Genomic DNA, 13,225 nt, shown 5'->3' on the forward strand with positions numbered 1-13,225 from the left:
TCTGTTCTGTGTATCATTTTTTTAGAACATGTATAAATGACAATGCGTCACTCAACAAATCAGAAGCCTCAAACGGATTATCATGACACATCGGCCACGGTGACTCAGATACAAGGAAGTCGCAGAATGAAGAATCATAAGATTTAGTATCAATTCACAACTTGCTTTACTGTAGCAACTTGGACAGGATGAACCTCACTCAAAAGCCACTTCACCACTTCTATAGGAGAGTGTTGTGAGAAAGCTCTGTGATATGTACCAAGATCATTTGCTTAGGGTTTAATCGCTCCCCAACGTGAGCCTGCTCCATACACAGCAGATGCTGGCTGCTTTATACAGTCGGCACCTGCGCACTAACAGCAAGTAGCTTTGATCGCTGCTGTTAACCAGTTAGTTGCTGCTGTCAGTCACTGAAAGCAGCATTTACAGGTGTTACGTAGTCCCTCCACCTACTTCCTTGGTCACCATCTTTGTGCTCCTAGAAAATCTAGTTTGCTGCAGTGCTTCATATCAGAATGTATCATTTAACATGTATGATAACACTAAACATCGCAAGGTCAAGAAGAAACCTTGGTGTACTAAAGATTTAAAACATTATTAAAATTAAAAGTATATTTAAAAAAATCCTAAAAATGTAAATAACCATCTACTTCTCCCATTCTGAAAACAAATAGAAAAGTTATATTATATATACAGTACAGACCAAAAGTTTGGACACACCTTCTCATTTAAAGATTTTTCTGTATTTTCATGACTATGAAAATTGTACATTCACACTGAAGGCATCAAAACTATGAATTAACACACGTGGAATTATATACTTAACAAAAAAGTGTGAAACAACTGAAATTATGTCTTATATTCTAGGTTCTTCAAAGTTGCCACCTTTTGCTTTGATGACTGCTTTGCACACTCTTGGCATTCTCTTGATGAGCTTCAAGAGGTAGTCACCGGGAATGGTTTTCACTTCACAGATGTGCCCTGTCAGGTTTAATAAGTGGGATTTCTTGCCTTATAAATGGGGTTGGGACCATCAATTGTGTTGTGCAGAAGTCTGGTGGATACACAGCTGATAGTCCTACTGAATAGACTGTTAGAATTTGTATTATGGCAAGAAAAAAGCAGCTAAGTAAAGAAAAACGAGTGGCCATCATTACTATAAGAAATGAAGGTCAGTTAGTCCGAAAAATTGGGAAAACTTTGAAAGCGTCCCCAAGTGCAGTAGCAAAAACCATCAAGCGCTACAAAGAAACTGGCTCACATGAGGACAGGAAAGGAAGACCAAGAGTCACCTCTGCTTCTGAGGATAAGTTTATCCGAGTCACCAGCCTCAGAAATCGCAGGTGAACAGCAGCTCAGATTAGAGACTAGGTCAATGCCACACAGAGTTCTAGCAGCAGACACATCTCTACAACAACAACTGTTAAGAGGAGACTTTGTGCAGCAGGCCTTCATGGTAAAATGGCTGCTAGGAAACCACTGCTAAGGACAGGCAACAAGCAGAAGAGACTTGTTTGGGCTTAAGAACACAAGGAATGGACATTAGACCAGTGGAAATCTGTGCTTTGGTCTGATGAGTCCTAATTTGAGATCTTTGGTTCCAACCACCGTGTCTTTGTGCGACGTAGAAAAGGTGAACGGATGGACTCTACATGCCTGGTTCCCACCGTGAAGCATGGAGGAGGTGTGATGGTGTGGGGGGCTTTGCTGGTGATACTGTTGGTATTTATTCAAAATTGAAGGCATACTGAACCAGCATGGCTACCACAGCATCTTGCAGCGGCATGCTATTCCATCCGGTTTGCGTTTAGTTGGACCATCATTTATTTTTCAACAGAACAATGACCCCAAACACCTCCAGGCTGTGTAAGGGCTATTTGACCAAGAAGGAGAGTGATGGGGGGTTACGCCAGATTACCTCGCCTCCACAGTCACCAGACCTGAACCCAATCGAGATGGTTTGAGGTGAGCTGAACCGCAGAGTGAAGGCAAAAGGCCAACAAGTGCTAAGCATCTCTGGGAACTCCTTCAAGATTGTTGGAAGACCATTCCCAGTGACTACCTCTTGAAGCTCATCAAGAGAATGCCAAGAGTGTGCAAAGCAGTCAAAGCAAAAGGTGGCTACTTTGAAGAACCTAGAATATAAGGCATATTTTCAGTTGTTTCAGACTTTTTTGCTAAGTATATAATTCCACATGTGTTAATTTATAGTTTTGATGCCTTCAGTGTGAATGTACAATTTTCATAGTCATGAAAATACAGAAAAATCTTTAAATCGGGAGGTGTGTCCAAACTTTTGATCTGTCCTGCATATTGTGACAAGTCACTGGCAAAGTGCTGGAGGGGAGATACATTTAATGGAGGCAATTAGCTTCAGTGATTTGAAACCCAGAAGTTTGCTCCAGCACACTATGTGTTGAGAGGGGTTAATCGGTCATTTTAAGGGCTGGGTTTTTGTGGACAACCATAGAGCGGTGGGAGGTTGTCCACCTTATCTCCACCCCAGGGTATGGTGTGGGGTACCCTTAACAACTGCTGATACGCTTTTTGACGGTGGCAAGTAAGGGTACTTATTCCTCATTGCCACATTTTAATGGCGCTGAGAAATAATATTATAGCGCCCCCCAGTTTAGGAAAATCTCCGGGATCTTGGTTATCGGGCCCTCTGGAAGGTGGCCGAAGCTCCATGAAGTCTGAAAATCATCTGGACATATTGGAAGCAAGCGTCGGGCATAGAGAGAGCGATGTCCCCCTTGGCTTCTTATGACATGGGGATTTGGGAATATCTCTTTGTTAGATCCAAGGTGGTTATGTATCTTGCCTGCCCAAGTCTCTCACTCAGGTTGTTAACTGTTATGGCTGGCAATCAGGCAACACAGCGTGCAGTAATCAGCGCACATACAGAGATCTGGCAAAAACCCAAAACAATAGGACGAGCTCTGAGACGTGGAATCTCTGTAGACTGCAGTACCTGAACTGTCCTCACACAACTGGAAGCAGCAGTGGATTGCGCCTAACAACTACCTATGCAACTCGGCACTGCCTGAGGAGCTGACTAGCCTGAAGATAGAAATACAAGCCTGACTTACCTCAGAGAAATACCCCAAAGGAATAGGCAGCCCCCACATATAATGACTGTTAGCAAGATGAAAAGACAAACGTAGGAATGAAATAGATTCAGCAAAGTGAGGCCCGATATTCTAGACAGAGCGAGGATAGCAAAGAGAACTATGCAGTCTACAAAAAACCCTAAAACGAAAACCACGCAAAGGGGCAAAAAAGACCCACCGTGCCGAACTAACAGCACGGCGGTGCACCCCTTTGCTTCTCAGAGCTTCCAGCAAAAGATAATAACAAGCTGGACAGAAAAAACAGAAAACAAACTAGAAGCACTTATCTAGCAGAGCAGCAGGCCCAAGGAAAGATGCAGTAGCTCAGATCCAACACTGGAACATTGACAAGGAGCAAGGAAGACAGACTCAGGTGGAGCTAAATAGCAAGGCAGCCAACGAGCTCACCAAAACACCTGAGGGAGGACGCCCAGAGACTGCAATACCACTTGTGACCACAGAATTCACAACAGTACCCCCCCCTTGAGGAGGGGTCACCGAACCCTCACCAGAACCCCCAGGCCGACCAGGATGAGCCACATGAAAGGCACGAACAAGATCTGGGGCATGGACATCAGAGGCAAAAACCCAGGAATTATCTTCCTGAGCATAACCCTTCCATTTGACCAGATACTGGAGTTTCCGTCTAGAGACACGAGAATCCAAAATCTTCTCCACAATATACTCCAATTCCCCCTCCACCAAAACAGGGGCAGGAGGCTCCACAGATGGAACCATAGGTGCCACGTATCTCCTCAACAACGACCTATGGAATACATTATGTATGGAAAAGGAGTCTGGGAGGGTCAGACGAAAAGACACCGGATTGAGAATCTCAGAAATCCTATACGGACCAATAAAACGAGGTTTAAATTTAGGAGAGGAAACCTTCATAGGTATATGACGAGAAGATAACCAAACCAGATCCCCAACACGAAGTCGGGGTCCCACACGGCGTCTGCGATTAGCGAAAAGCTGAGCCTTCTCCTGGGACAAGGAGCAAGGAAGACAGACTCAGGTGGAGCTAAATAGCAAGGCAGCCAACGAGCTCACCAAAACACCTGAGGGAGGACGCCCAGAGACTGCAATACCACTTGTGACCACAGAATTCACAACAGTTAACATGCTGCATCGGATATGCCCCAAACTTGGAGACTTTGTTGAGCTTCCGATAATCAATACCGAATCTCCATTCCCCATAGGGTTTTGGAACAAGGACAATTGTGTAAGACCACTCGCTTTTAGACTCCTCAATGACTCAAGAGATTCAGCATATGCTCCACTTCATTGGAGGTCAGTTCTCGGCAGGCCTCTGGTACTCGGTAGGGCTTCGAATTCACCCGCACATGGGGTTCTGTCAGAACCTCGTGTTCTATGACATCTGTACACCCCGGTAAATCTGACAAAAGGTCCCGGTTCTGCTGCAGCATTTCCAGACTTTGCATTATTGGGTCCTTCGATAGTGTTTTGGCTACTGTGACATCTTTAATGTCCCCTTCTGGCTTAACCGGAACGTTTCAGCGGGTCCTCTCTTGTCAGGCCTTGCTAGGTAGTGGCAACAGGAGATTTTTGAAGTGAGAAGTGGGAGTGATTAACTGGCAGTTGGAACAGGACTTGCAATACCTTAGGATTTCCCGGCGATATCTGGGCCAATGGAACCTCTACATGATTCGTTCTGGAGTTTTGTCCACCCCCACATGGCCACCCGAGACTTGTGAATGGGCCATGTCCAACACCCTCCTTCTATATGGGGTACGGGACCAGGATCCAGACAGGACACTTTGATACACATGGGTAATTAGCCTTCATACCTCCGTACTTTATCTCACATGTTTCGGTCTGCACACTTAGGGTGTATGACGATTTTACCAGCATAGCCTGTGCAATGATGTGATTACACTATGTGTTCTATTAACCATACATCGGACTTACTAGTATTCATGTGTAGACAATATGCACTTTGTGTTAACACTTGATTCACCTGTGTCCTTTTCTGTATACCTGGATCATTGGTTGCATCCACGGATATAGTCACAACGTATTTTCTATGAATTGCTATTTACTATACATTTTATGTATGTTTTAGGCGAAAATTAATGATATGAATTTTCAATAAATGTAAATTTTTGCTACTTTATGGCCAATTTTGACTCATGTTTCTCCGGTATAGATAATTCATGATTGAGTCGCCGTATGTAATTTTTACTGACGTTTATTCCTCCTTCTATAAGGTTCTGATACTAACAATTGGTCCACTATCTCCTCCTTCACCTTAGTAACCCAGTACAATAAGTCCCCACTCAACATGAGATAGGGAAAAATGTTGTTAGCCCCCCGACACTGGTGCTATGCCGTTTATAATGGTTACCTTAGGGTACGTTCACATTAGCGTTGCGCCGCCCTGCGTCGGCGACGCAACGCGCGACGCATGTTAAAACGCGCGCAAACGCGCGCAAAAACGCGCGCGTTTTGCGACGCGTGCGTCGTTTTTGACAAAAATCGGACGCACAGAAAATGCAACTTGTTGCATTTTCTTGCGTCCGACGCTAGCGTCGGAAACGACGCACGTGGCGAAAAACGCCACCCAAAAAACGCACGCGTCCCCTATGTTAAACATAGGGGCGCGTCGCCGCTGCGTCGCCGCTGCGTCGCCGACGCAACAGCGGCGCAACGCTAATGTGAACGTACCCTTATTGAATGCTTCTTTTAGAGTTAGGTCCCTAACTTTTCTTTCGTCATCCTAATCTCATGAATGTCGGCCTCAGAGGATATTACCTCCTCATTTCCCACCATTACACAGAAGGAAAGCCTGCCAGGCTCTGGGGTTGGTGAGACTTCTTTAGGGCCACCCAGTCTCTTACCCGAGCAATTGAGGTTTCTACCCCCCTAGCATAAGTCCCAAAACAACACAAATTCCCAGCCTATGATAATTGGGCGCAATAAATCGTGGACAATGCCGACCTCATGGGACTCAGTACCTAGGACTTTCTCAATGTACACTTTGGCCACCGGATAGTCTTTTGTATCCCCGGGAATGCAGAAGACGCTCATTTGCAGACCATTCACTTTTACAGGATAAGCTTGGGGCCACTCGCCTGGTAGATACTTTGCACTGCAAGCTGGATATGCGTTCAAAGGAAACCAATGTCCCCTGCTCTGTGGTTAGGGGTCAATGGGCAGCCAAATGACCTGGGCCGTGACATCTCCAGCAAATTACATCCTCTGATTAGATCCTCTGCTGCCCCCTTGGACTCTCTGTGCACTACCCCTTTTTAGCCTCCGCCCCACAGCATGGAGTGGGTTGCCTCCCGAAGGAGCTATCGACCCCTTGATACCTTTAGACCAGTCCAACCAAGTCATCGGCATTCCTGGAATCTCCCTGGGCAACACTAGTCGGCATCTGGCTCAGAAGAGAGTGCACGAGCCTGTCCATTACAACTCACGCTACCATCTGTGCTGGGGTAGAGGACTCCGTCTACAACCACTTTTGGACAAGGTGCAGGAGATCAAACATTTGGAAATGAGGGGATTTGTCACAGTGATAAGCCCAGAGGTGGACAGTTGCGCTCTAACAGACATTTTCACCCCCAAGTACCCCAAAATTTCAGTTTTAAATTTTGCATATTCTTTGATGTCCTGTAAGGCTAAATCATAATAGACCTTTTGTGGCTCCCCTGTTAAGTATGGCGCCAGGACTGCCGCTCACTGTTCTGACAGGAGTTTCTCCCTATCAGCAACTCTTTCAAAAATGGTTGAAAAGGCCTCTAAGCCGTCACCTGCGGTCATTATCTGCAAGGCTTTCCTCACCGCTTTCCGGATAGAAAAATCATCATCTGACCTTGGAGTTCATGAGGTCGTCGTGCCATGAATCACATCTGTGAGTAAAGGCCCCGTCACACATAGCGACACTGCAGCGATACCGACAACGATCCGGATCGCTGCAGCGTCGCTGTTTGGTCGCTGGAGAGCTGTCACACAGACCGCTCTCCAGCGACCAACGATGCCGGTAACCAGGGTAAACATCGGGTAACTAAGCGCAGGGCCGCGCTTAGTAACCCAATGTTTACCCTGGTTAGCATCCTAAAAGTAAAAAAAAAAAACAGTACATACTTACCTACCGCCGTCTGTCCTCCAGCGCTGTGCTCTGCACTCCTCCTGTACTGTCTGTGTGAGCACAGCGGCCGGAAAGCAGAGCGGTGACGTCACCGCTCTGCTTTCCGGCTGACCGACGCTCACAGCCAGTGCAGGAGGAGTGCAGAGCACAGCGCTGGAGGACAGACGGCTGTAGGTAAGTATGTAGTGTTTGTTTTTTTTACTTTTAGGATGGTAACCAGGGTAAACATCGGGTTACTAAGCGCGGCCCTGCGCTTAGTAACCCGATGTTTACCCTGGTTATCAGTGAAGACATCGCTGAATCGGCGTCACACACGCCGATCCAGCGATGTCAGCGGGACCTCAACGATCAAAAAATGGCCCAGGCCATTCCGACACGACCAGCGATCTCACAGCAGGGGCCTGATCGCTGGTACGTGTCACACATAGCGAGATCACTACTGAGATCGCTGTTGCGTCACAAAACTTGTGACTCAGCAGCGATCTCGCTAGCGATTTCGCTATGTGTGACGGGGCCTTTAATCAATCTGCTGCTGGATTTGTTGCATAAGCAGCTTACTTGTCTTCTGCTGTGCCAGCTGTTGCTGCTCCTGCTGAGCTTCCACCAGGTGTTTGATCAGGTCCTCCATACTGTCGATGTTGCTCTCTGGCTTTTAGGACGTATATCTGCCTTCACCTACGTCATTCAGCACTTCTGTATCAGTCACGTGTGCTCCCTGGGAATGCTGCCGCACTTCTAACACCAAATGTAGCAAACACACACACACACATATATATATATATATATATATACATATATATATATATATATATATATATATATATATATATATATATATGGTATATATACTGTATATATATTTACACACACACAACTAGCATTCAGTGTCACCCTTTTTGTAAAAGCACAATGTATTCAAATGCAAAATTATTTGACCCACGCGATGCACGCCGTGAAGAAAAATCAAAACTCCATAAATGTAGTTTTGTCATCATCACTTGACCTCCTAAAAATGCCTTAAAAAGTGATCCAACCAATGTATGAACCCCAAAAAGGTACAAAGAACAACTGCAGCTCAACACTCAAAAAATCAAGACCCATCCACACCCCTAAAGGTTATGGATCTAAGAAACTGGCAAACAGAAAATAATTTTTTAATTGAAATACTGTTTAAAAAACCTGCTAAAATACAAAATAATGAAAACCTGCACAACTTTGGCTTTCGACGTAATCGTACTGACCAGGAGAAACATGTAACCGGGTCATTTGCTATCTCAAAACGAATGCAGAATTGCATTTTTTTTTTCACCCCACTTTTACTTTTTAAAATTTTTACTACTTTTTTTATATGGTAAAATTAATTCAGTCATTCACAAGTACAAAAAAAATCTATGACTCTTGGAAATGGAGGAAAAGACAAAAGCACAAAAACTACATGTCCTGCATCTGGATGGAGTGAACCATAAAGGGCCTTATTTAGTGACCGCAGGCAGAGATTTTGAAAACTAAGAGAACTGATAAAATATAAGAACACATGGCGAAGTACAGGCAGCGTACATACAGAATATGGTAGGTGATGGTACAAGATCAATTATGGGATACTTATGGAATTAAAGGGATTGTCCAGGACAACTTGTACTTATGATAGGCCATTAGTTCCAGATTGCTGGGAGTCCACCAGAAGGCAGCCACACTGACCCTGCGGCCGGCAGAAGTACACAGATCCGGACCAGCACAGCGCCATACACTGTCAGTGGCCATTCCCAGGTATTGCAGCTTGGCAGTTACTGAAGATTTTATTTTTTAGTTTACTTTTTTTTTTTGCATAACAGATGGTAAAAGCGAACACACGGACAGAAAATAGGATCCAGCACACGCCGATCTAAAAAACACTTTTTAAAAACATCTGGATACAGTAGATAAATCTATACAGTGCGGTGTTAAGCTTGTCTTAAAATGGGGACCAATGGCTGGCATGTGTATAAGTGTCGAGGGTTTCATCATAGATATCCTCATGGAGTTCTCCTGATGTGTATCTCTGCCAAAAATGAAAAAAAACCGAGCCTAAGGCCACGTTCGCACGGCAGTTTTTCACATCTGGCCATGTAAAACTCGTATCTGTTATACTCTATGAGGCTGTTCACATACTCGCTTTCAAAAAGACGGAGACATGTCAGATTTCGATTCGATTCGATCAAACTCGCCAATGCAAATCTATGGGTCTGATAAAAGATCGTCCATGTACCGTCCAATTTTCATGTTTTTTTTTTTTTTTAATGGGAAAAACTTTAAAAAAAAACAACTTCTGATTTGCAAAAAAAAAAAAGTGATGAAATTCCGATAAGTAAAAACCGACATGTGGATCGAAAACCATTTTTTTTTTTGTGGACGGTAAAAATCACTGACGTCTGAATAAACTTTATGGATAGAATTTACTGCGTGTTCTCTACGAGATATATAACAAATAAGGAGAAATGAGACGGATCAGAATCATTTCTATTTTTCTTGCTCAATCAGAACTCGAAAAAAAAAAAAGATGCGAAGAACTCCTGGGTCGCTTTTACTTTGGGACCATTGTTTTTACCCTTCCTTATTTTCTACATGTACGTTTCTAAATACATCTTCTTACATATACGACGTTTTTCTCGATTTTCCAGACATTTGCATCATTTCATATTTACACATTAAAGAAACAGAAATGGAAAATTCTTTACAAATTTAAAATAATATTGTCATTTTTGACATTTTTCTCGATTTTCCGGACATTTGCATCATTTCATATTTACACATTAAAGAAACAGAAATGGAAAATTCTTTACAAATTTAAAATAATATTGTCATTTTTGACATTTTTCTCGATTTTCCGGACACTTGCATCATTTCATATTTACACATTAAAGAAACAGAAATGGAAAATTCTTTACAAATTTAAAATAATATTGTCATTTTTGACATTTTTCTCGATTTTCTGGACACTTGCATCATTTCATATTTACACATTAAAGAAACAGAAATGGAAAATTCTTTACAAATTTAAAATAATATTGTCATTTTTTTTTTTGCCCCATTTATTAAGTTTGTCATTTAGTTAGTTTGTCAATATTTGTAAAATAGGGAATTAATTTTTCTTTTTTTTTTTTTTTTTGCAATTTTAAGTTTTATAATGTTCAACCTTCTTAGAACAAAAAGAAAGTTAGAAAAGAAAACTTACTTTTTTGCCAGTGCATGTTGTGTGACAGCGAGTTGGGGTTTTTCCTCTTTGAAGTCGACAGTTTGGCTGTTTGATGGTTTTCACTCTGGAACTTCTTTTTTTTTTTTCACCTTTAATCGCAGTTCAACAGTTAAAAGAGAGGATGTTTCCTTCAGGGTTTTATAACCCCAAGTGCCCGATTTTGTAAATGTCATCATCACATGACCACAAGAAATGTGTCAAACGAGAGACGCACATGAAAGGAAACCTTCTTCTTCGGTCTTAGCCCATGTGGCTTCTTGAAAATAAAAACGTTCAGATTCAGAATAATATCTCCTCTGTACACAGGAAAATGTGTCCTTTTTATTTTTTATTTTTCTCGAAGTCCATGGATGCGACGACAGCGTGCATAAACGTAACCTTCTCCGTCCATTCGCCGCCGTCCACTTCCCACAATATAAACTTTACATTAACTTTGAATTTAAGTGAATATTTATGTAAAGTAAATAACTTTTTTCTTTTTTAATTTTCTCTTTTTTTTTCTTTTTTTTTTTTTTTCAACCCTGCCCCTAAGGGCTTTAGTTTTGCAAGGAAGCACCTGCGAGGGGTCACGCTTTGCTGAGCTTCTAACATTCTCTATTTTACTTTTTTTTTTTTTTAGACTCTCGTCACGTATCAGTTAGGAGAAACTTAATTTATATGTGAAACGTTTTCATAATAAGTCACATAAGGCAAAGCCGATACATTAGGTAGAGTCGCCATTCCGATCAAAATGTAGAAATTGGTATAATGCTCCGGAGGATGAGATACGTTTATCACATTTTATTTTTTTTTTTTGCAAAATTGCCCTGTTGCATATTTAAAAAAAAAAAAAAAGAAACCTGGAAATATGCAATCAATAGAACACGTCATCCATGTTCTGCTCTCGCTACAGAGCCTCGATCTTGAGACATGTGCAAGACGGTGATTGGCCACAATGGTCACGTGTCGTACTTAGTTGGCATCCTGGCTACTGTAAGTGACTGGCCGATCAGAAGTATATCCTCTGGCTTTGTGGATAGAAAAAAATAATAATTTAGGAAGCCTAGGCTACTTTTGCTAAGGGTCAATCTGCACCCTAGACATACCCAAACATACTACACACCCTTAATAAATTCCACCCCCCCAGACCACACCATGAAATTCAGACCCACAACCAGTTCCCTAAATCAATTCAGACCCAAAACCAGTTCCCTAAATCAATTCAGACCGAAAACCAGTTCTCTAAATAAATTCAGATCCAAAACTAGTTCCCTAAATCAGTTTAGACCCAAAACCAGTTCCCTAAATCAGTTCAGACCCAAAACCAGTTCCCTAAATCAATTCAGAAACAAAACCAGTTCTCTAAATAAATTCAGACCCAAAACTAGTTCCCTAAATCAATTCAGACCCAAAACCAGTTCCCTAAATCAATTGAGACCCAAAACCAGTTCCCTAAATCATTTCAGACCTAAAACTAGTTCCCTAAATCATTTCAGACCCAAAACCAGTTCTCTAAATAAATTCAGAACCAAAACTAGTTCCCTAAATCAATTCAGACCCAAAACCAGTTCCCTAAATCAATTCAGACCCCAAACCAGTTATCTAAATCAATTCAGATCCAAAACCAGTTCCCTAAATCAATTCAGATCCAAAACCAGTTCCCTAAATCAATTCAGACCCAAAATTAGTTCCCTAAATCATTTCAGACCCAAAACCAGTTCCCTAAATCAATTCAGACCCAAAACCAGTTCCCTAAATCAATTCAGACCCAAAACCAGTTCCCTAAATCAATTCAGACCCAAAACTAGTTCCCTAAATCATTTCAGACCCCAAACCAGTTCCCTAAATCAATTCAGACCCAAAACCAGTTCCCTAAATCATTTCAGACCTAAAACTAGTTCCCTAAATCATTTCAGACCAAAACCAGTTCCCTAAATCAATTCAGACCCAAAACTAGTTCCCTAAATGATTTCAGACCCCAAACCAGTTCCCTAAATCAATTCAGACCCCAAACCAGTTCCCTAAATCATTTCAGACCCAAAACCAGTTCCCTAAATCAATTCAGACTCAAACTAGTTCCCTAAATCATTTCAGACCAAAACTAGTTCCCTAAATCAATTCAGACCCAAAACCAGTTCCCTAAATCAACTCAGACCAAAAACCAGTTCCCTAAATCAATTCAGATCCAAACCAGTTCCCTAAATCAATTCAGACCCAAAACTAGTTCCCTAAATCAATTCAGACCCAAACCAGTTCCCTAAATCAATTCAGACCCAAAACCAGTTCCCTAAATCAATTCAGATCCAAACCAGTTCCCTAAATCAATTCAGACCCAAAACTAGTTCCCTAAATCAATTCAGACCCAAACCAGTTCCCTAAATCAATTCAGACCCAAAACTAGTTCCCTAAATCAATTCAGACCCAAACCAGTTCCCTAAATCAATTCAGACCCAAAACTAGTTCCATAAATCATTTCAGACCCAAAACCAGTTCCCTAAATCAATTCAGACCCAAAACAAGTTCTCTAAATCAATTCAGACCCAAACCAGTTCTCTAAATCAATTCAGACCCAAAACCAGTTCCCTATACCAATTCAGGCCCAAAACCAGTTTCCTAAATCAATTCAGACCCCAACCCAGTACCTGAAAAAAAAATTCTTCTGATCCTAACATTAATACAAAACCAAAATTAATCCACACCTCAATTCCAGACTTCAAACCACAATCCTAAACTCATAACCAGGACCAGACCCTTAAAAACGTTCCGACCCATAATTTTTCCTACTTGCAC

At 42.2% G+C, this 13,225-nt stretch overlaps 1 protein-coding gene across 1 annotated transcript in view; it reads right to left on the bottom strand.

Moving 5' to 3' along the window:
- The window catches only part of POU2AF1 (POU class 2 homeobox associating factor 1), a 30,926-nt gene extending 20,093 nt beyond the window's left edge, over nt 1–10,833 (bottom strand). The window contains exon 1 of the mRNA XM_069740978.1: nt 10,436–10,833. Within this exon, the coding sequence (XP_069597079.1) occupies nt 10,436–10,451 (16 nt within the window). The 5' untranslated portion in view covers nt 10,452–10,833. The remainder of the gene's footprint in view (nt 1–10,435) is intronic.
- Between the last annotated feature and the right edge of the window lie 2,392 nt (nt 10,834–13,225).

The sequence above is a fragment of the Ranitomeya imitator genome, chromosome 10 (assembly GCF_032444005.1).
Source record: "Ranitomeya imitator isolate aRanImi1 chromosome 10, aRanImi1.pri, whole genome shotgun sequence".
Taxonomy (NCBI): domain Eukaryota; kingdom Metazoa; phylum Chordata; class Amphibia; order Anura; family Dendrobatidae; genus Ranitomeya; species Ranitomeya imitator.